At 40.4% G+C, this 23,828-nt stretch overlaps 1 protein-coding gene across 1 annotated transcript in view; it reads right to left on the bottom strand.

Annotated features, from left to right (window-relative positions):
• Positions 1–18,110: 18,110 nt before the first annotated feature.
• LOC128094382 (bile salt sulfotransferase 2-like) overlaps positions 18,111–23,828 on the bottom strand; it is a 38,346-nt gene continuing 32,628 nt past the window's right edge. Inside the window, exon 6 of the mRNA XM_052712733.1 lies at positions 18,111–18,223. Within this exon, the coding sequence (XP_052568693.1) occupies positions 18,111–18,223 (113 nt within the window). The remainder of the gene's footprint in view (positions 18,224–23,828) is intronic.

The raw sequence follows: 23,828 nt of genomic DNA on the forward strand, positions 1-23,828 counted from the left end.
CTGATCCAGTGGGGACCCCTCAGCCATTGGCTCATAGTTCATGTGTTTCCATTCATTTGGCTATTTGTCCCTGTGCTTTATCCAACCTTGGTCTCAACAATTCTCACTCATATAAACCCTCCTCATTCTCGCTAATTGAACTCCCAGAGATCCACCCAGGGCCTAGTCATGGATCTCTGCATCCAGATCCCTCAGTAGTTGGATGAGGTTTCTAGCACAACAATTAGGGTGTTTGGCCATCCCATCACCAGAGTAGGTCAGTTCGGGCTGTCTCTCGACCATTGCCGGCAGTCTGTTGTGTGGGTATCTTTGTGGATTTCTGTGGGCCTCTCTAGCACTTTGCTTCTTCCTATTCTCATGTGGTCTTCATTTACCATGGTCTCCTATTCCTTGTTCTCCCTCTCTGTTGTTGATCCAGCTGGGATCTCTCGCTCCCCCAAGCTCTCTTTCCCTCGACCCTCGCCTTTCATTACCCCCACTCATGTCCAGGCTGTTCATGTAGATCTCATTCCATTTCTCTGTCATTGGGCGATCCCTGTGTCTTTCTTGGGGTCCTGTTTTCCAGGTAGCCTCCCTGGTGATGTGAGTAGCAGACAAGTCATCTTTGTTTCATGTCTAGTATCCTGCTATGAGTGAGTACATACCATGTTTGTCTTTCTGAGTCTGGGTTACCTCACTCAGGATGATTTTTTCTAGATCCATCCATTTGTCTGCAAACCTCATGATGTCATTGTTTTTCTCTGCTGAGTAGTATTCCATTGTGTATATGTACCACATTTTGTTTATCCATTCTTCAGTTGAAGGGCATCTAGGTTGTTTCCATGTTCTGGCTATTACAAACAATGCTGATACGAACATAGCTGAACAAGTGCTCTTATGGTGTGGTTGAGCATTCCTTGGGTATATGCCCAAGAGTGGTATAGCTGGATCTTGGGGGAGATGGATTCCCAATTTTCTAAGAAAGCACCATATTGATTTCCAAAGTGGTTGTACAAGCTTGCATTCCCACCAGCAGTGGAGGAGAGTTCCCCTAGCTCCACATCCTCTCCAGCATAAGGTGTCTTCAGTGTTTTTGATCTTAGCCATTCTGACAGGCATAAGGTGGTATCTCAGAGTTGTTTTGATTTGCATTTCCCTGATGATTAGGGATGTTGAGCAATTCCTTAAATGTCTTTCGGCCATTTGAGTTTCCTTTGTTGAGAATTCTCTGTTTAGTTCTATAGCCCATTTCTTAATTGGACTGTTGGGCATTTTGATGTCTAATTTCTTGAGTTCCTTATATATTCTGGATATCAGTCCTCTGTCAGATGTGGGGTTGGTGAAAATCTTTTCGCATTTTGTAGGCTGTCGCTTTGCCCTGTTGACCGTATCCTTTGCTCTACAAAAGCTTCTCAGTTTCAAGAGGTCCCATTGATTGATTGTTTTTCTCAGAGTCTGTGCTACTGGTGTTCTATTTAGGAAGTGGTCTCCTATGCCAATGCGTTGAAGACTACTTCCTATTTTCTCTTCTAGCAGGTTCAGAGTAGCTGGATTTATGTTGAGGTCCTTGATCCACTTGGACTTAAGTTTTGTGCATGGTGATAGATATGGATCTATTTGCAGCCTTCTACATGTTGATAATCAGTTTTGCCAGCACCATTTGTTGAAGATGCTTTCTTTTTTCCATTGTGCACTTTTGGCTTCTTTGTCAAAAATTATATGTTCATAGGTGTGTGGAATTAATGTCAGGGTCTTCAATTCGATTCCATTGGTCCATATGTCGGTTTTTATGCCAGTACCAAGCTGTTTTTATTACTGTAGCTCTATAGTAGAGCTTGAAGTCAGGGATCGTGATGCCTCCAGAAGTTGTGTTATTGTACAGGATTCCTTTGTCTATCCTGGGTTTTTTGTTTTTCCAGATGAAGTTGAGTATTATTCTTTCCAGGTCTGTGAAGAATTGTGTTGGTATTTTGATGGGAATTGCATTGAATCTGTAGATTGCTTTTGGAAAGATTACCATTTTTACTATGTTAGTCCTGCCTATCCATGAGCATGGGAGATCTTTCCATTTTCTGACATCTTCTTCAATTTCTTTTTTCAGGGACTTAAAGTTCTTGTCATATAGGTCCTTCACTTGCTTGGTTAGTGTTACCCCAAGGTATTTTATGTCATTTGTGGCTATAGTAAAGGGTGATGTATCTCTGATTTCCTTCTCCGCTTCTTTGTCCGTTGTATATAGGCGGGCTACTGATTTTTTTGAGTTGATCTTGTATCCTGCTATGTTGCTGAAGGTGTTTATAAGCTGTATCAGTTCCTTGGTGGAATCTTTGGGGTAGCTCAAGTATACTATCATGTCATCTGCAAATAGGGAAAGCTTGACTTCTTCCTTTCCAATTTGTATCCCCTTAATCTCCTTATGTTGTCTTATTGCTCTGGCTAGAACTTCAAGTACTATATTGAATAAGTATGGGGAGAGCGGACAGCCTTGCCTCGTTCCTGATTTTAGTGGAATTGCTTTGAGTTTCTCTCCATTTAATTTGATGTTGGCTGTTAGCTTGCTGTAAATTGCCTTTATTATGTTTAGGTATGTTCCCTGTATTCCTGATCGCTCCGAGACCTTTATCATGAAGGGGTGTTGGATTTTGTCAAATGCCTTTTCTGCATCCAGTGAGATGATCATATGGTTTTTTTCTTTGAGTTTGTTTATATGGTGTATTACATTGACGTACTTTCATATGTTGAACCACCCTTGCATCCCTGGAATGAAACCTACTTGATCATGGTGGATAATTGTTTTGATGTGTTCTTGGAGTCTGTTTGCCAGTATTTTATTGAGTTTTTTGCATCAATGTTCATGAGGGAGATGGGTCTGTAGTTCTCTTTCTTTGTTGTATCCTTGTTTGGTTTAGGAATTAGGGTAATTGTAGCCTCGTAGAAGGAGTTTGGTAATGTTCCTTCTGTTTCTATTGTGTGGAACAATTTAGAGAGTATTGGTATTAACTCTTCTTTGAAGATCTGGTAGAATTCTGCGCTGAAACCATCTGGCCCTGGCCTTTTTTTAGTTGGGAGACTTTTAATGACTGTTTCTATTTCGTTAGGGGTTATTGGACTATTTAAATAGTTTATCTGGTCTTGATTTAACTTAGGTATGTGGTACCTATCCAGAAAGTTATCCATTTCTTTTAGGTTTTACAGTTTTGTCGAATAGAGGTTTTTGAAGTATGACCTGATGATTCTCTGGATTTCCTCAATGTCTGTTGTTATGTCCCCCTTTTCATTTCTGATTTTGTTGATTTGGATGCTCTCTCTCTGTCTTTTGGTTAGTTTGGATAAGGGCTTGTCTATCTTGTTGATTTTCTCAAAGAACCAACTCTTTGTTTCATTAATTTTTTGTATTGTTCTCTTTGTTTCTATTTTATTGATTTCAGCTCTCACTTTGATAATTTCCTGGAGTCTATTTTTCCTGGGAGACTGTGCTTCTTCTTGTTCTAGAGCTTTCAGGTATGCTGTTAAGTCTCTAGTGTGAGATTTCTCCAACTTATTTATGTGGGCATTTAGTGCTATGAGTTTCCCTCTTAGTACTGCTTTCATAGTGTCCCATAAATTTGGATATGTGGTGTCTTCATTTTCATTGATCTCTAGGAAGTCTCTAATTTCTTTCTTTATTTCTTCCTTAACCCATTGGTGATTCAGTTGGGTTTTATTCAGTTTCCATGAGATTGTAGGTTTTCTGTAGTTTTTGTTGTTGTTGAAATCCAACTTTAGACCATGGTGGTCTGATAGAACACAGGAGGTTATTCTAATTGTTTTGTATCTGTTTAGATTTGTTTTGTGGCCAAGTATGTGGTCAATTTTAGAGAAGGTTCCATGGGGTGCTGAGAAGAAGGTATATTCTTTTTTGTTAGGATGGAATGTTCTGTAGATATTGATTAAGTCCATTTGAGTCATGACATCAGTTAAGTCCTTTATTTCTCTGTTAAGTTTCAATTTGGGAGATCTGTCCAGTGGTGAAAGTGGGGTGTTGAGGTCTCCCACTATTAATGTATGGGGTTTTATATGTGATTTATGCTTTAGTAATGTTTCTTTTACATATGTGGGTGCCCTTTGTGTTTGGGGCATAAATATTCAGAATTGAGACTTCATCTTGGTGGATCTTTCCTGTGATGAGTATGTAATGCCCTTCTTGATCTCTTTTGATTGATTTTAGTTTGAAGTCTATTTTGCTGGATATCAGGATGGCTACACCCGCTTGTTTCTTAAGACCGTTTGATTGGAAAGTCTTTTCCCAGCCTTTTATTTTTAGGTAGTGTCTATCTTTGAATTTGAGATGTGTTTCTTGTATGCAGCAGAAAGATGGGTCCTGCTTTCGTATCCATTCTGTAAGCCTATGTCTTTTTATAGGTGAATTAAGTCCATTGATATTGAGGGAAATTAATGACCAGTGATTGTTCATTCCTGTTATTTTTTGGTGTTGATGTGTGTGTACTTCTATACGTTGGGGTTTACTGCTGTGGCTTTATCTGTTGCCTGTGTTTTCGAGGGTGTATCTGACTTCCTTGGGTTGGAATTTTCCTTCTAGTGCTTTCTGTAGGGCTGGGTTTGTGGATAAGTATTGTTTAAATCTGGCTTTGTCATGGAATGTCTTGTTCACTCCATCTATGGTGATTGAAAGTTTTGCTGGGTATATTAGTCTAGGCTGACATCTATGGTCTCTTAGTGTCTGCATTACATCTGTCCAGGTTCTTCTGGCTTTCAAAGTCTCCATTGAGAAATCGGGTGTTATTCTGATGGGTTTGCCTTTATATGTCACTTGGCCTTTTTCCTTTGCTGCTCTTAATATTCTTTCTTTATTCTGTACGTTTAGTTGTTTAACTATTATGTGGCGAGGGGACTTTTTTGGGGGTCTAGTCTGTTTGGTGTTCTATAAGCTTCTTGTATCTTCATAGGCATTTCCTTCTTTAAGTTGGGAAAGTTTTCTTCTATGATCTTGTTGAATATATTTTCTGTGCCCTTGAGTTGGTATTTTTCTCCTTCTTCGACCCCTATTATTCTTAGGTTTGGTCTTTTCATGGTGTCCCAAATTTCTTGGACATTTTGGGTCATGACTTTGTTGGCTTTAGTGTTTTCTTTGACTGATGAATGTATTTCTTCTACTGTATCTTCAACGCTAGAGATCCTCTTTTCCATCTCTTGCATTCTGTTGATTATACTTGCATCTGAAGTTCCCAATCGTTTTCTCAGATTTTCTATTTCCAGCATTCCCTCTGTTTGTGTCTTCTTCATTTTTTCTATTTCCCTTTTCAGGTCTTGGACTGTTTCCTTCATTTGTTTCATTGATTTTTCTTGATTTTCTCTCAGTACTTTATTGTTTTCTTCCAGGACTTTATTGATTTCTTCTAATTTGTTTGCCCTTTCCTCTAGTTGTTTACAGCGTTCTTCACATTTTTTTGTCTTTTCCTCTACACAAGCCTCTACCTTCTTCATGATGTCATTCATAAGGCTGTTTTCTTCTGCTTCTTCCAATTTCTGATGTTCAGGTCTAGGTGTTGGAGGAGGGCTAGGGCCTGGTGATGCTGTATTGCTATTCATTTTGTTGTATATGTTTCTGCCTTGACATCTGCCCATCTCCTTGTGGTTCGTTCTTGGCCTTATCCGCACACTTGGTTCAGACAGACCAGTGTTCCAAAAGGGAAGTCCGGAGCAAGATGGGAGCTGGGGGCCGGCCTCTAAGTCTCAGGAAGAGGCTTGGGGCTCAGGCAGATGGACGTGGGGGCAGGGCGTGGAGAGTGCAGTGTCTGCCAGGGGTCTTGGAGAAGGGGATCCTTCCTGGTGGGACTAGCAGGGAACCTGCCCAGTGGCCAGAACCTGGGGCCAAGTTGGGCAGGTCTTCCCTGGAGTGGCTGGTGCCCAGGGATGGGGTCCAGGGCAAGGAAGGGCACTCACCAGTGTTCCAAAAGGGAAGTCCGGAGCAAGATGGGAGCTGGGGGCCGGCCTCTAAGTCTCAGGAAGAGGCTTGGATCTCAGGCGAATGGGTGAGCGCGCAGGGCGTGGAGACTGCAGGGTCTGCCAGGGGTCTTGGAGAAGGGGATCCTTCCCGGTGGGGCTAGCAGGGAACCTGTGTTCCAAAAGGGAAGTCCGGGGCAAGATGGGAGCTGGGGGCCGGCCTCTAAGTCTCAGGAAGCGCAATTCTTTTTTTAAAAAACTAGTGGTTGTTTTTGAGAAACTCAGTTCCTTAGTTGTACTCTATGGCTCTCACCCACACTCTCCCCTTCCAGTACCTCACTCCCTTCCCATATTTAGGATCTCTTCTTTACTTTTCAGTTTATGTGTAGTTATGTATATGATCACATGTACATATAACCTACTGAGTCCAATTAGTTCTGTTTGTATGTGAATGTATGCTGAGCTGAGCACTTGTGATTGGACAACCAATATGGGATTTCCCTACTGAGGCAGCTGATTCTCTCTCTTTCAGCAGTCGTTGGCCTGCTGTATTCCCTCATCTAGAGGTAAGACCATGTAGAATTTCCCTGTCCTTATTTCTATACCAACTGGTGTGATTATGATGATACATTTCTCTAAATATACTATTGAGAGTTCATAGTTGTATTTTCCTGTCATGTCTAGGGTATATATACTATCAACAGGGATCCTTAGCCTCTGGGGCCTTTCTGTCCCCTCTTCTGTGTTTTTTCCAAGTGTTAGGTTGAATGGATTCACTGCAGATGTATCAGATGTGGCTGGACACCTTACAGACAGTTATTCTCTATGGGCTCTTGCCCCACCAGGAACTTAGGTCACCTCTGAAGAGGTGACCTGGACTGAAGAAAGGTAAGTGTGCTGCTTGCCCTTTTCCCAGCCTTCCTCTTACCAGGAGACAATCAGACACAGTGGGGAGTCAAGTCAAGCAAGAACTCATTTATTATTAGGCAGGAAGCCTCTTTTATAGCAGAAAACCTGAGAACCCTAGGAGCAGGTGGAAGAAACCAACCAATCGTTTTAAACCTCACCCTATGCTCATTTCCTTGTTAACAAGCTGTTTATGCACTGACATCATCTCCTGATCTTTGTATCTAAGCTCAGCATAAACAACTTGGGCTAACTTCCTCTCGGCACCATCTTTGTAGCTCATGTCTTCCTGTATGCCCCACAGTTCTCTGCATTTTGACCAGATGTGGGACTTTGTAATAGTTTCCATATGTTACAAAAGCTTCTTTGATGAGGATGGGAACTATATTTACCTGTGTGTAAAAGACAGGTATTAAGAAAACAGCAGAAAGTATAGTGGATTCTGAAACTTACAGCAGCAGTTTCACCTCTTAGATCTATGCCCTTTCCAGGCCCAAGTGGTTGTCTATGTGTGGGGCAGCATTTCCTATCTGCAGGTGGGGTGAGCCCAGGGCACATTTTCTCCCTAACTACCTAAAGGTTGAGAATCAACAAATTCAGACACATTGGAATTCTATGTCCTTGGGTGTCTGCAAATGTCTCAAATGAGATACTTTTGCCTGGACACTTAACACTGACCAAATGTCTGCCAATGAAGATAACTGCAAGAAGGCAGATATCTAAGTTTATATTGGAGAAAGGAACAAAGACCTGGTTGTGGGAAACAAGTACTGACTGTGTGACTGTTTCCATACACAGCTGGGGATGTTATCCAAATACCCTAAATGTATAGGGGAAGTTGTGCCCAATAAATGATCAATCACACTGTTAGAAATTCTTGGGGAAGAATCAGATGGGAAGGCTACAACAGCAAACAAGAAATTCACTTCAGGAAACAGCTAATACATTCAAAAGCCAATATCACCAAAACTCCTTAAGTTTGGCTTTAACCAGGGGCTCTGCTGGGTTAGCCTTGTCAGTGCCACCTGAGTAATTACTTCATATTTCTGTGGCTCGAAGCATTAGTCCCATTACAGTTTAAGCTATTGTGAACAGCATTTTTCTTATTTCTTTCTCAACATGTTCATTGTTGTCATTTGAAAGTGCTGCCTTGCAGAAAGTACTTATCAGGTCTAAGTATTTTCTTGGAGGAGTCTTTGTGTCATGTGCGGCAATATCTGTGAGGGAGGATCATCTGACTATTTTCCTACTCATATCATATTTCTATTTTTATCTTTTCTTTTAGTCAAAACCTTGAAGAGTATATAAAATAAAGCATAATCAATGAGGTATGAATGTGTGTATATATATATATGTACACATACATATGCAGTCATATACATGCACTTATACATGCATATATGCATGCACACATACTCTCACACAAAAAATCAAGTATTGTTAAATAAAAGACCAAAATATAATCCTGGAGCAAAACAATAAACTGCAGCAATTAAATTTGTCAGAAAAAGGTCCTAGTACAAGGAAAGTCTCTGAGTGAAATCGCTAGGCAAATGCTCAGTACCTTCCCATCCCTTATCTCCAAGCCCACACCCAGGCATCACCAGCCCTGGTGACAGTCAGTGATCTTCTTTAATGTCTCAGCACAAGGTATGAAAGTCATTCCATCTGTGTAGCCAGTACATGTAACCTATGTAGTCTCTGAACACAAACTGTGTATGAGCCGGCACTGGAACAGAAGCTTCCATTGCATAGTATTCAGAGAACCACCATTCTGAAAAGACAACAGGTTAATGCCCTAAATCCTGTCTTCTATTTCATCTCCACCCAGCTAACTTTCTGTATGACTGGAGGAACAGCAGCAAACAGCCATTTCACAGATCAGGTTCTCTCCCCTCTGTCAGTACATTTCTGATGTCTGTGTTCCTCTTTATCATCACAAGCACTCTTCCCTCTTTTTCTGGGTATTTTATTTGTACTTAAATGTGATTTTATTTGTATGTTAATAAATAAAGTTGTCTGGGGGTCAGAGCTAATAGTAAGCCATAGTGGAGCTGGGCGTTCATGGTGCATGCCTTTAATCCCAGCACTTGGTAGGCAGAGCTAGGTAGATCTCTGTGTGGACAAGGATACAGCCAGCATTGGAGACACACGCCTTTAATCTCAATACCAACCATAGAAGACCTGGAGGTCTGTACAGACAGGCAGTGACGAGGCGGTCATGTGGTTCGGTTGACAACCAATGAGAAGGCAGAACAGAAAGTCTATATAAAGACAAACACACAAGAAGTAGGTCTCTCTTGGCTGAAGAGGATCGCTGAAGCAGGAAGTGTAAGGCTCTTAGCTCTGACCTCTTGGGCTTTTATCTTTACATTGGCTCTGTGTTTCTTATTCAATAGGATGGTTACTTCTACACTGGGTGTCAGAGCTGAGGTACTTTTGGAAGTACTCATTGTAGCTGGTGTCTGGCAGCATCAGCATCACGGTCCTGTGGGATGAGGAATTAACTCAGATTAAGCAACCTGCCTTAGTTTCACTTCCTGTGCTGTGATAATTCACCTTGAGAAAAGTAACTTAAAGGAGGTAGGGTTTGTTTGGCTTGTAGTTCCAGGATACAGTCCATCGTTGTGGGGAAGTCAAGGCATAGAACCTTGAGATAGCTAGTCATATCACACCAGACACACAGGCTACTGTGGGAAATACATTAGAGCCATTGTACCTGACATAAACTCAAGAGTGATGGCACAACTAGGCTCTGAGATAATCATTTGCAATAAGCAGTGACTGTTATCTGAGATTTATATAGGTGCTTTTCTGTAGGATCTTAGATTCTTTGCATGAATTTGGTCACAAAATATTCATGGCAAACCAGAAGGTCTTGTCATGGCTGAGAATGGCTTGAGTAATATGTTCTTTCTGACTACTCCTAGATCAGATCAAAGGATATGGCCCTTGGAATTTGACTTGTTAAAAATACCTTTTGTGCAATGACTAATGAAATGTTTTTTCAAGGCTGTTAAGGGTTCAATCCACTGTGATTCCCAAGGCTTTATTGCATCCTTGAGTATCTCTCTTTTTTTTTTTTTTTCGGTCATCTCACATGAAACAGTTACTGACATTTGGTACCCAACCTGTGGTGCTCAAGGAAATGAGGGGTCCAGATGCTCCAGGACTGCAGGTTAAGTACAGTCACAGGCAAATGAGACTCTGAGATTGGGAAGGGACATAAGGAATTCTCCATTTCAGAAGCAGCAATATGTGCAGTTGCTAAAATCCTTGTCAAAAGGAAATGGAAAGTGAAAGGGAAACAGCTTACCAAGGTTTTAGAACTAATTAAGTGGCTTTGTATTGGTTTCAGGAAACTCTTCATGTTCCATTAAAATGACAGTGTCAAAGTATTGAGAGCTTTGAGGAGAGTTCATCAAAGAGAAGAAGCTATACTCTTTCAGATTTGGCCTTTATGTAAATTAATTCCAAATGCTTTAAAGCATCTGCAGAATGAAGAGTCAGAAAAGGCCTCATCAGTCCATGAACTGTAGACTACTGGCTGTGGAGCCCCCATGGGACTGGGCCCTCTGGATATGGAGGATGATTGTTTGGCTCGAACTGTTTGGGGGACACCCAGGCAGGGGGAATTGGGGATCCGTCCTGGTGCATGGGCAGGCTTTTGGAAGTCCGGTGCCTGTGGTGTGATGCCTTGCACAGCCTTGGTTCAGTGGGAAGGGGCTTGGAACTGCCTAGGATGTGTGTGCCGGGCTCTGCTGACTCCCCATGGGAGACCTTGATTTGGGGGATGTGGGGATGTGGGGTGGCTTGGGAGGGTGGGCTGGGGGTGGGAGGAGGGAGGAGATGGGATCTGTGGGTGATGTGTGGAGTGAGTAGAAAATTTCTTAATAGAGAAAAATGAAAAAAAGAAAAAGAAAAGTCTTCATCAGATGTGAAAAGGGAAAGTAAGAAGGAGGATATTCTGGCCAGGAATTGTCAGTTAGCAGAGGAGAATGTTGTCTCAGAGGAAAATAGAAACGTTGTTTTGGAGTAAGATGAAGGTGTGGAGGTTCAAGATGCTGGAGAGGAATCTCCTCTTCCTCCTTTAGATGAAACTCAGATTAATTGCGTTCAATTAATAAATCAGAGAGAAATGTGCATTTTGATCTCTTACCACAGGGAAACCTGTTTAGTAAGATATGGGTTAAGGGTCAGAGGTAATAGGGAAACCAAGAAGAAACCATTTGCTGAACAATTAATTTCCAAAAGTCCCCATAGTATATCTTCATGTGTTCACCATGATGTAGCAAATATCAAATCACAGCAGCTGTGGATACCTGCAGAGGGTCAAGCAGCAGAAGTCTGTCATCAATGGGGCACATGATCTCTAGGACAAGTCCCATACTGAAGAGCTCTAATGGCTTGGGAGGTAGAATTGTTCCCTTTTGGGGTTGTGACGACTATTAGGACTTCCATGCTGCAGTGCATGTCCCCCATCCTATTTTATGGGCAATATTGCTCAGCTGGTAAAGGCAGTTGTGGCCAATTGTGAAGATCAGAGTTTGACCCCCTGAACCTATGTGGAAGGAGAGAAATGATCCTGCAAACTGTCTTCAGGCTTCTACTCATGCACCATGCTTTATACTCACACTCAGATACACAAATAAGAGTAATTCAGTGTAAATAAAACATTTAAAGTATGAAGGATCCCTCTCACTTCTTTCCATGAGAGATCATTATGTGTTTGTCAAAAACATTTCATATTGAAGTGTGTGTGTGTGTGTGTGTGTGTGTGTTTGTGTGTGTGTGTGTGTGTGTGTGTGTGTGTGTGTGTGTGTGTGTTTGTAGTTCCCAAGGAAGAGTGATTTGGCATGCTACATTGGAGTGTAAGCTCCATAAGTATGACCTCACATGAAACAAGAAAAACAAAAGGAAAAGGGTAGAAGACATTCAGTGTGTCCCTCTAAGTATATCTTTTCTTAATTACAGAACTTCAGAGGCAGAAGCAGGTGGATCTCTGAGACTGAGGACAACCTGGTCTACAGAGCAAGTTCTAAAACAGCCAGGCCTCAGAGAAATCCTGTCATAAAAAACAAACAAAAATTTTAGTTTTTAAACATGTATATGTTGCTAGAGTTTTCCTGCCTGGCCCACAGTCAGGACAAATCTCTCTCACCCGCCAGTCCCAAGCCGCTTAAACCCGATCAAATAAACACAGAGACTTATATCGGTTACAAACTGTATGGCCATGGCAGGCTTCTTGCTAACTGTTCTTACAGCTTAAATTAATCCATTTCTATTAATCTATACCTTGCCACGTGGCTTGTGGCTTACCGGTACTTTACATCTTCCTTATCCTGATGGCGGCTGGCAGTGTCTCCTCCACCCAGCCTCCTGTTCTCTCAATTCTCCTGTTAGTCCCGCCTATACTTCCTGCCTGGCCACTGCCAATCAGTGATTTATTCATTGACCAATCAGCAACACATTTGACATACAGACCATCCCACAGCACTTCCCCTTTTCTTTTCTTAAAAAGGAAGGTTTTAACCTTTACACATCTCTAAAGTCAGCTTGGTATATTTGGGAATTTGGGCGTAGCTTCTCTTACTACTTCCTGCTGGAGGGGGGTGCTGTATCTTCTGGGGAAACAAAGAATATTTTAGGATCATGGAGTAGTCCGTGAGGCTGTATCATCTGAGCCAGTTGCCTTGAAACGGTTCTGGATGTTGGATCATCTGGGCCATGGTGTCATTGGAGACCTTTCAGGTGGTCTTGGCTGGTCAAACCTGATGTGTCTTAATCTGGAACAAATCCATAGCCTCTGGCTTTCTGTGGAAACAAAAGCAGAGTCTCCTTTCCAAAGTAACATATCCTTATATCCAAATTTTGAAGTCAAGGTACCTTTAAAATATGTATATTGGTTTAACTCAGCTTCCTTTACAATCAAATATCTCTCTGTAGTTAAGAATCCCAAAGACAACACAATCCAGATTCTCTGTGTGATATCCATCTTTACGGGGCTTATTTTTTATATTAATTTTACTGTCTCTTTAAAGACTTTATTTTTTAAAACTATGTATTTGTTTCTGTAACTGTATATATCACCTTTTTGATCTCTTTCAAGCCTACGTATATTTTACACACATTTTAAACTATTACATCTGAATCTGTCTTATTGTGAATCTATTGCCTTAAACTGCAGCAGCTGTGGCTGCTGGCTCCGCCCACCTCAGCTTCCCAACATGGCGGTGGTATGCTTACCGCCAGCTCTGGGAGCCATTGTGGGTCTATGCTTTTATCCAAGCAGCATGTAGCCCAGAAACCTCTTTTTTTTGTTTTGTACTAGCAAAGGCTAAATCCACCAAGCAGCTTAATGTGCCACTTGCAGAAGCCTCATTCCCGCCATACAGCAGGTTGAGCGTGCACACTAGGAAGCCACCAGTAGCTCAAACTGGCAGCTGCCGCTCATTTGAGAGAGACAATTAGGAAGCTGTTTTTAGCTCTGTTTTAGAATCTTTTCTCAGTTTTTAGGTGGAAACTCTTGCCACCATGTTGGATGCCATTTGTTGCTAGAGTTTTCCTGCCTGGCCCACAGTCAGGACAAATCTCTCTCACCTGCCAGTCCCAAGCCGCTTAAACCCGATCAAATAAACACAGAGACTTATCTCAGTTACAAACTGTATGGCCGTGGCAGGCTTCTTGCTAACTGTTCTTACACCTTAAATTAATCCATTTCTATTAATCTATACCTTGCCACGTGGCTTGTGGCTTACCGGTACTTTACATCTTCCTTATCCTGATGAATATACCAAACTGACTTTGGAGATGTGTAAAGGTTAAAACCTTCCTTTTTAAGAAAAGAAAAGGGGAAGTGCTGTGGGATGGTCTGTATGTCAAATGTGTTGCTGATTGGTCAATAAATAAATCACTGATTGGCCCGTGGCCAGGCAGGAATTATAGGTGGGACAAGGAGGAGAATAGAGCTGGGAAGTGGAAGGCTGAGGAGGGAGACACTGCCAGCCGCCATGATGAGAAACAGCATGTGAAGATGCCGGTAAGCCATGAGCCATGTGGCAAGGTATAGATTTATAGAAATGGATTAATTTAAGCTGTAAGAACAATTAGCAAGAAGCCTGCCACGGCCATACAGTTTGTAACCAATATAAGTCTCTGTGTTTACTTGGTTGGGTCTGACGGCTGTGGGACTGGCAGGTGAGAGAGATTTGTCCTGACTGTGGGTCAGGCAGGAAAACTCTAGCTACATGTATATATATATATGTATTTATACACATATATATTATATACATATAGTTATATTTAGTTTTCAATTATGTATAAATATATGTGCGAGTGTGGGTTTGCATATGAAAATTTAACATGTGAAATTTATCAGTGTAATGTACATTATATTTGACCCTAAAGATGTTCATGTGTTGATTTAGGGGTTTTTATTTTTATGAAATTAATGTACAAAATATGAACTGTATTGATTCAAAATATTTGGAACAAATGACACCAAGAATGAGTTAACTATGAAAGCTTGTTTTTAGAGCCTTGTCATTTTTATGGTTAATATGGCTATCTTATAGTCAACTGCAATTTTTGTTTACATTTTGATTTTTTGTTTTCCTTATTGGATTAAGTTTAACATTTTATTATTAAACTTGCACATTTCTTTCTATTATAACATTTCTCCCTCAAGGATTTTGGACACAGCTGCTTGGAACATGGTATGACTTCCACTGTTGGCTGATTTGAAGCTAAATAAAGGTATTATTTGTGTATGCTCAAGCATAATAAGCATGGGAGACAGTTTAATTCCTGTTCTCTGCAAATCAAGATGATGAATTCTCAGCTCCTTCTCCAGCACCATGTCTTCCTACATACCTCCATGCTTCCCACCCTGATGATATTTGACTAAAAATTTGAAACTGTAAATGCTTTCCTTTAGAAGAGTTGATGTGGCCATGGTATCTCGTCATAACAATAGAAACCATAACTGAGAAAGACGGTCTAAGGAAGTAATTTTAAGTGTGTAAATGCAAATTGTAAAGGTCTAAGAATGTGAATGCTTAAGTTGTAAGGATATCAGAAAATGATTTAATGTATGTGAAGGATATTGGGAAAATGAGAAATGTTTCATATTTTTCACTCTTTTTATGCTATTGTTTTACTAAGATTTTAAATGTTAAGACGTTTAACATTAATCAATGGAGTTCTGATAAACTGTTCATCTCTCCCTGGTAAAGTACTGACTACTATCATCATAGTCATAAGCTCAAATTTTAAAATTCCTTTGGTTGTTTTCTAGGTATAGACTTAAAAGTGCTTCTCATTGTGCTGAAAACATCTCATTCTAATCTTTATATATCCATCCCTCTGGATAGAGAAAAAAGTGTTCATGCCTTTAACCCAAAACCACAGCTTTTGGTATGACTCTAAGGCATGAGTCTACTGTAACTGTTTTACAGACACCTGTTAACTGCTTTCTCTACAGTGAGAATTTCAGTACAGATTATAATCAGTGGAGATGCTAAAACATCAAAAAAATTTATCTCTTTTTGTAAACTTAAAAAAATTAATGTAAGCTTCAATGAGTCATGACTTGGATCCACCTATCACAGGTCAAACAGACTCCAGGTATGTTCTCCTCTCAATCAACAGCTTAAGCTTCTCCCCACTTACCTACTGTCTATACTTAAGTATCCTCTCTCTCTCTCTCTCTCTCTCTCTCTCTCTCTCTCTCTCTCTCTCTCTCTCTCTCTCTCCCTCTTTGCTAACCCTAGTCTTCAGACTATTTCCACATTCTAACTACCAGGAGCACAGGTCTGGAAGATTCAATGGTACATCAAAGAAAAACATTTTTCCACTAAGCTCCATAACTTTACCTTATTTCTCTAGTCTATACCTGTCCAAGCAGATTTCTAATCGCTTAAAGACTACAAACTACTACAAATCAACACCAGCTAGTTGTAGACTTTCTGAAAACCAAAGTAAACTAGATGCTTCTGTAGCATGAATCTTAAAAGGTCTTATTAGTAGAAACAAACCCAAGGCCAGTTATTGGGGTGAATGCTGGAAGAGCAGAGAAGCAGAACAAGCCACAGCTTCCTCACCTTGCCAGTTCCTCAGCTGATCCTGTTTCCTCAGACTGGAAGCCTCTGAGTCCTCACCCGAATAGATCTCAGCTGAACTGCTGCTAGAAGCCTAAAAGCTTAACCAGCTCTAGTTCCTGGTCCTCACACCTTAAATACCTTCCTGCTTTCTGCCATCACTTCCTGGGATTAAAGGCATGAGTCACCATGCCTGGCTGTTTCCAGTGTGGCTTTGAACTCACAGAGATTCAGATGGATCTCTGCCTTTGGAATGCTAGGATTAAAAGTGTATATGCCACCATTTTCTGGCCTCTATGTCTATCTAGTTGTCATTCTGTTCTCGGACTCCAGATAACTTATTAGGGTGCACAATATTTTTGGGGAACACAATATCACCACATGCTTCTGATGGAATTTCTAACTAGCCAGAGTCTCTGGCTTGAACCACAATTTTCAGACTTTTCCAAAGCTCCCTGCACTTTGCTAGCCCCAGATTGTCACACTGAACCTAGGATGCCTGAATTCCTCTCCTTTCTCCCAACCTTTGGTCAGCACTCTAACCTGCCTAGGTCCTGACAGTGTCCTAACTTCAGCTAAGGAGAAGTTACAGAGTAGTTTACATCATCAACAACAAACAGGCTGATATGTCAGGCCCAAAAGAAACTCATGACAAATGGCTAACTGTGGTGCCTATTAGCAAAACAAAGTGCATGCTGGCCTCCAAGCAGTCTGGGCAAGTATTTGTTACAGAGTCCACTCAGATATCTGGAATCTTGGCTGCTTTCAGCGCCTCTCATTCCAGGCTCTACCCAAACTTCTCCATATCATGGGCTTCCCTTCCCCAGCTTCTGATTACTATATAACCCTGACGTTTTGACATGCTCCTTCTTGACTCTCTTGGTCTTCTTGCCACTCTCTCTCTCAGCTCCTCTCAGTTCATCCTCCTTTCTTGCTCCCCACCTCATGGCCTGGCCTATTCTGCTGGCCATGTTCAGTCTAATACTTTCTCTCCCTGCTCTAGACTTTTCCAGGTGCCCCTGGCTGTATTCTCCACCATGTCTATAAGAAAAAACTTCCACCGGCCAGTGGTGGTGCACGCCTTTAATCCCAGCACTCGGGAGGCAGAGCCAGGCGGATCTCTGTGAGTTCTAGGCCAGCCTGGACTACCAAGTGAGTCCCAGGAAAGGCTCAAAGCTACACAGAGAAACCCTGTCTCAAAACACCAAAAAAAAAAAAAAAAGAAAAAAGAAAAAACTTCCATTTAACCATAAAAGTAAAGAGAGTAATGCATTCTTTTCCCACCTGCACATCCAGATTTAAATATAAGTATGTCTCTACGACACACAATCAGAGTGGACTGTTTGGGAGCAGTAAGTACTAATAGGAGCAAAAAGACAGGACTCAACAGTAGAGGAGAAATACTGAGTAAATTACTTGATGCTCATGTCTGTTTCAAAGTTTCCTAATGTAACCCAATATTTTATACACCCACTAAAAATTAAAAAAAAAGAAAAAGTAAAATACAGGTATAAAATACTGAGCAGAAGTGTAAGTTTACAAAGGTCTTACACCTTAGGCTATATGAATGAAGTTTCAAAGTCTCTATAAATACAATTTTTTATTTCTTTTGCAAAAAAGACACAGAATAAAAATCACTTAAAGTTTCTTGCAGTTTTTTTTTATGTTTAAAATGTTACAAGAATTATTTTAAGCTGAGATTCCATGAAGCATATTGGAGTTTGCTGATAATGTATAACAAACCATGAATAAAAGAAGCAAATATTTGATGAATCAAGACTCCAAGATTTAGAGCTAGAGAGATTATTCTGAGGTCAAGAGCACTGTACTACCCTTGTGGAGGACCTGAGTTATGTTCCAACACACTATGCAGGTAGCTTATAGCAATATATAACTGTAAATCCATGGGAACCAATGTACTCTTCTGACAACTGAAGGCACTGTACACAGAAATATGGAAAACACACACACACACACACACACACACACACACACACACACACACTACAACTACCTCCACTACTATTACCACTACTAATACTTCTATCACTTAATATCTGAAAAAACAAAACTCTACAATTCAATAACAGTATTTATTCTGTGACCACACCCAGTCATTCACATGTACAAGAACAGGAAAATAAACCCCACTCTCCATATATATTTTTTTTAAGTTTTAAGAATTTATTCCCATGGAAACAGCCCTGGAGGGAAACCAGCCATTTTCTCCTGGAATACTTTATCAAAGGCTTCAGCTTGGGCTACTGTAAAATGATTCTTCCAGTCCCCAGTCGTGCCTAGAAAATATGAATCAGACACATAAATGGGTTAATGATGATCTCAACACTGCTCTCGGTCCTTCCTTCACATGCTCTTACCATCTGCTTGACAAGGACCACACAGTTAATAAAGTAGAAGTACCAGTGACTTCCTGGAGAACACATCTTATTCCCTTAACATAATTTACATCAGTCTTCTACCACTGTGTTGATAATGTCCCCTCTTCTCCTATTTCATCATATCAGCTACACATTTTAATAGCTTCCATACTAGCTCTACCTTTTAGATGTTGATATTTTTCCTGCTTCCCACTATACCGGCTTCCATCACTCTGTCCAATCCAACAGTTTCTTACGTCAATTATCCAAACAGGTTTCAATTCTTCTTTCTAAATTTTAATGTTTACTTATAAAAGTTCTGTAAAACATGCAAGCAACTTTTAAAAGCTCTTTTAAAATGGTTTAATTATATGTGTGTAGGTACACATGAATGCAGTTTCCTGTAGAGCTTTGAGGCATCAGATCCCCTTGAGCTGGAGATGCACACTGTTGTGAGCTACATGCCAATCATCTTGATGCTTTCATCAGATGCAGGAGACCCAGATACTGCCAGCTGGGAACATCCCAAGATTTCTGTTTTCAGTCAGCATGGTGTCTGGTGATGCATCAAGACCTACATGATCTTTTTACCATATCTTTTTGCCAGATTTTGGTTCTCAACACTCCATTTTGTATGTCTTTAGTTTTGACATTAGAGATGTCAAATTTTGCAACGGCTCTCATTGAATTTTGTGTTCCTTCTTTCTAGAGTGCTGATGTCTTCCATATACTCACTTCCTGTTTTTGGTTTCCTAGTTTACGCCACTGTGACCACCTCTTCCTCTCTTCCCTCCATGAAGAACTCTGCAGGCCCCATCTTTGCTGTATTTTATTTCATAACTGTGACACTTTGATGAATTTCCTTTTTGTAAAGATGCCTGAAATATGTATCTAATATATTCAGAAAGTAAAATGTTTCCTTCATCAGCAAAGGTTTCATTCATCAAATAATATCAGGCACATAGAACATACTCAGTATGGAATTGTTGAAAGCATTCATGAATGAGTGAGGAAGGTACTGGCCTTGTTTCCATCTTGCTGATGAGAAAAAAAAAGTCCTTGAGATGTTACCCAGCATAATAATGACAAAAGTGAACTTGAAGCCAAAAAGGCTGACAGTAGAAGTCAAGGTTTTCCTCATGATATTACATTCCTTATGTATCATTTAAGTTAACTTTAAATTCCCAGGGGTGTTATTAAAGAAAATATAAAGTATTCATAATTAAATGGTAATTATTGATACACCATATTTAAGTAATATGACATTAATTGATATGACTATAAAAGTGTAATCTGTTCAGAGCCTGCCAATGCCAATTAGACTAAAAGGAAAGTCTTTGTCCTCATAGCCGAACAACCCAACCTCTAGGCTTTGGGCCCAGGGACTAAACCCTGTGCCCCCACACCACCATCCATTGCAGTCTCACTTTCAGGCCAGTAGACACATCTCCTTCAGACAGGTCAGACTACCACCATCCCCCACAGACCCTGTAACCCTTAAGCCCCACCTCCCCCAAACCCCACCCTCCCTTGGAGACTGCAACTGCTTCCTGAGACAGAGCCTGCCAGTGCTGATTGGACTAAGAGGTGAGTCTTTGTCCTCATATACAAATATCCCAGCCTCTAGGCTTTGGGCCCAGGGGTGCAACCCTGCACACCCAAACAAATACCCATTGCATTCCCAACCTTATGTCAGTAGGCAGGTCTCCTTCAGACAGGTCAGACTAACACCATCCCCCACCAGGCCCTGCAACCAAAAGCTCCACCCCTCCCAAACCCGCTAACCCTCCAAGACTGCAGCTGCTCCCTCAAACAGAGCATGTCAATGCCAAATGGACTAAGAGCTGCTCCCTGAGACACAGAGTCCATCAGCATCAAATAGACCAAGAGTCCTGATTAGACCAAGAGCTCCCATTGGACCAAGAAAGGCTCCCTCAGACACAGACACCGCTTGCACCAAGTGGAGAAAGAGATGGGTAGACACCAGTGCAAAAATACATTCAATAAAATAAAGACCAATATGGCTCCATCAGAACCTAGTTGTTCTACATCAGGAAGATCTGAACATCCCAATGCAGAAGAAACAGAAGAAATCGACCTTAAAAAATGACTTCAAGAAGATGATAGAGGCCTTTAAAGAGGAAATGAAAAATTCCATTAAAGAAATTGAGGAAAAGACAAAAGATTGGAAGAAATCAATAAATCCCTTAAAGAAAACCATGAAAAAGCAATTAAACAGGTGAAGGAAACAGTTCAAGATTTGAAAACTGAAATCAAAATAATAAAGAAGACACAAACTGAGGGAATACTGGAAATGGAAAATCTGAGGAAATGAACAGGAACTACAGGTGCAAGCATAACCAACAGGATGCAAGAGATGGAAAAGTGAATCTCTGGCATTGAAGATACAATAGAGGAAATAGATTCATCACTCAAAGAAAACACTGAAGCCAAAAAAGTCATAACACAAAACGTCCAGGAAATTTGGGACACCATGAAAAGGCCAAACCTAAGAATCATAGGGATAAAAGAAAAAGAATACCAACTCAAAGGCACAGAAAATATATTCAACAAAATCATAGAAGAAAACTTTCCCAACCTAAAGAAGGAAATGCCTATGAAGATACAAGAAGCTTACAGAACACGAAATAGATTGGATCAAAAAAAAATAGTCCCTCACCACATAATATTCAAACCTCTAAACATACAGAATAAAGATACAATATCAAGAGCTGCAAAGGAAAAAGGTCAAGTAACATATAAAGGCAGACCCATCAGAATAACACCTGAATTTCTCAATGGAGACTCTAAAAACCAGTAGGTCCTGGACAGACATAATGCAGAAACTAAGAGACCATGGATGCCAACCCAGACTATTATACCCAGCAAAACTCTTAATCACCATACATGGAGAAAACAAAATAATCCATGATCGAACCAGATTTAAACAATACCTATCCAAAATCCACCCCTAGAGAAGGCACTAGAAGGAAAAATCCAACAAAAGGAAGTTAGATACACCCATGAAAACAGGCAATAGATAATCCCACACCAACAAATACCAAAGAAGAGAAACACACAACACTACCACCAAAAAATAACAGGAGGGCTAGAGAGATGGCTCAAAGGTTAAGAGCACTGCCTGCTCTTCCAAAGGTCCTGAGTTCAATTCCCAGCACAAGATCTGGTGCCCTCTTCTGGCCAGCAGGCATATATGCAGACAGAACACTGTATACATAATAAATAAATAAGTAACAGGAATTAACAATCACTGGTCATTAATATCCATTAATATCAATGGTCTCAATTCGCCTATAAAAGACACAGCCTAAGCCAGACAGTGGTGGCATATGCCTTTCATCACAGCACTTGGGAGGCAGAGCCAGACAGGATCTCTGTGAGTTCAAGGCCAGCCTGCTCTACACAGTGAGATCCAGGACAAGCACCAAAACAACACAGAGAAACCTTGTCTCCAAAAAAACAAAAATAAATAAATAAATAAATAAAGACACAGGCAAATAAAATGGATACAAAACAGGATCCAACTTTCTGCTACATGTGAGAAACACAACTCCCATGGGAGACCTCTATTTGGGGGATGTGGGGATGCAGGATGGCTTGGGAAAGAGGGCTGGGGGTGAAAGGAGGGAGGAGGGGGGATCTGTGGATAGTATGTGGAGTGAGTAGAAAATTTCTTAATAAAGAAAATGAAAGAAAAAAAGAAAGAAACACAACTTGCTGGGCAGTGGTGGTGTATTCCTCTAATCCCAGCACTCGGGAGGCAGAGGCAGGGGGATCTCTGTGAGTTTGAGGCCAGCCTGGGCTACAGAATGAGTTCCAGGACAGGCTCCAAAGCTACACAGAGAAAATCTGTCTTGAAAAATCAAAAAAAAAAGAAAAAAAAAAGAAACACAACTCAACTGCAAAGACACATACTACCTCATATTTAGCAAAGGAAAAATCCACCAAGATGAAGTCTCAATTCTGAGCATTTATGCCCCAAATACAAGGACACCCACATTTGTAAAAGAAATATTACTAAAGCTTAAATCGCACATCAAACCACATACACTAGTAGTGGGAGAATTCAACACTCCACTCTCACCAATGGACAGGTCTGCCAGACTGAAACTTAACAGAGAAATAAGGGAATTAACAGGCATTATGAATCAAATGGACTTAATAGATATCTACAGAATACTTGAACCGAACACAAAGAATATACCTTCTTCTCAGCACCACATAGAACCTTCTCTAAAATCAACCACATGCTCAGTCACAAAGCAAATCTCAACAGATACAAAAACATTGAAATAACATATTTTTCGGACCACCATGCCTTAGAGTTAGATTTCAACAACAACAAAATTACAGAAAGCCTACAATCTCATGGGAACTGAATAATGCCCAATTGAATCACCAATGGGTCTAGGAAGAAATAAAGAGAGAAATTAAAGATTTCCTAGAGATCAATGAAAAATGAATGTACAACATACCTAAACTTATAGGACACTATGAAAGCAGTGCTAAGAAGAAAATTCATAGCTCTAAATGCCAACATAAAGAAGTTGGAGAAATTTCACACTAGTGCTTAACAGACATCTGAAAGCTCTAGAAAAAAAAGAAGCAAACTCACCCAGGAAGAATCAACGCCAGGAAATAATCAAATTGAGGGTTGAAATCAATGAAATAGAAACAAAGAGAACAATACAAACAATCAATGAAACAAAGAGTTGGTTCTATGACAAAATCAACAAGATAGACAAGCCCTTATCCAAACTAACTAAAAGACAGAGAGAGAGAGCATCCAAATTAACAAAATCGGAAAAGAAAAGGGAGACAACATGCAATGCAGAAATTAGAGAATCATCAGATCATACTTCAAAATTCTGTACTCCACAAAATTGGAAAATCTGGAAGAAATGGACAGTTTTCTGGATAGGTACCACATACCAAAGTTAAATCAAGACCAGATAAACATGATGAAAATCTGTCAATGTAATGCACCATATAAACAAACTGAAAGAAAAAAAACACATGACCATTTCATTAGATGCTGAAAAAGCCTTTTACAAATGCAACACCCATTCATGATAAAGGTTTTAGGGATATCAGGAATACAAGGAACATACCTAAACATAATAAAGGCAAATTACACCAAGCCAACAGGCAACATCAAATTAAAGGGAGAGAAACTGAAAGCAATTCCACTAAAATCAGGAACAAGACAAGGCTGTTGGCTCTCCCCACATTTACTCAATATAGTACTTGAAGTTCTAGCTAGAGCAATAAGACAACAAAAGGAGATCAAGGGGATAGAAATTAGAAAGGAAAAAGTCAAACATTCAGTATTTGCAGACAATATGATAGTATACATAAGTGACACCAAAAATTCTGCAGGGAACTCCTACAGCTGATAAACACCTATGGTAGTTAAGCTACATATAAGATCAACTAAAAATATCAGTAGCCCTCCTATATACAATGATAAATGGGCTGAGAAAGAAATCAAAGAAGCATCACC

This window comes from Peromyscus californicus, unplaced genomic scaffold (genome assembly GCF_007827085.1).
Source record: "Peromyscus californicus insignis strain IS unplaced genomic scaffold, ASM782708v3 Scaffold_4__1_contigs__length_199733344, whole genome shotgun sequence".
Taxonomy (NCBI): Eukaryota; Metazoa; Chordata; class Mammalia; order Rodentia; family Cricetidae; genus Peromyscus; species Peromyscus californicus.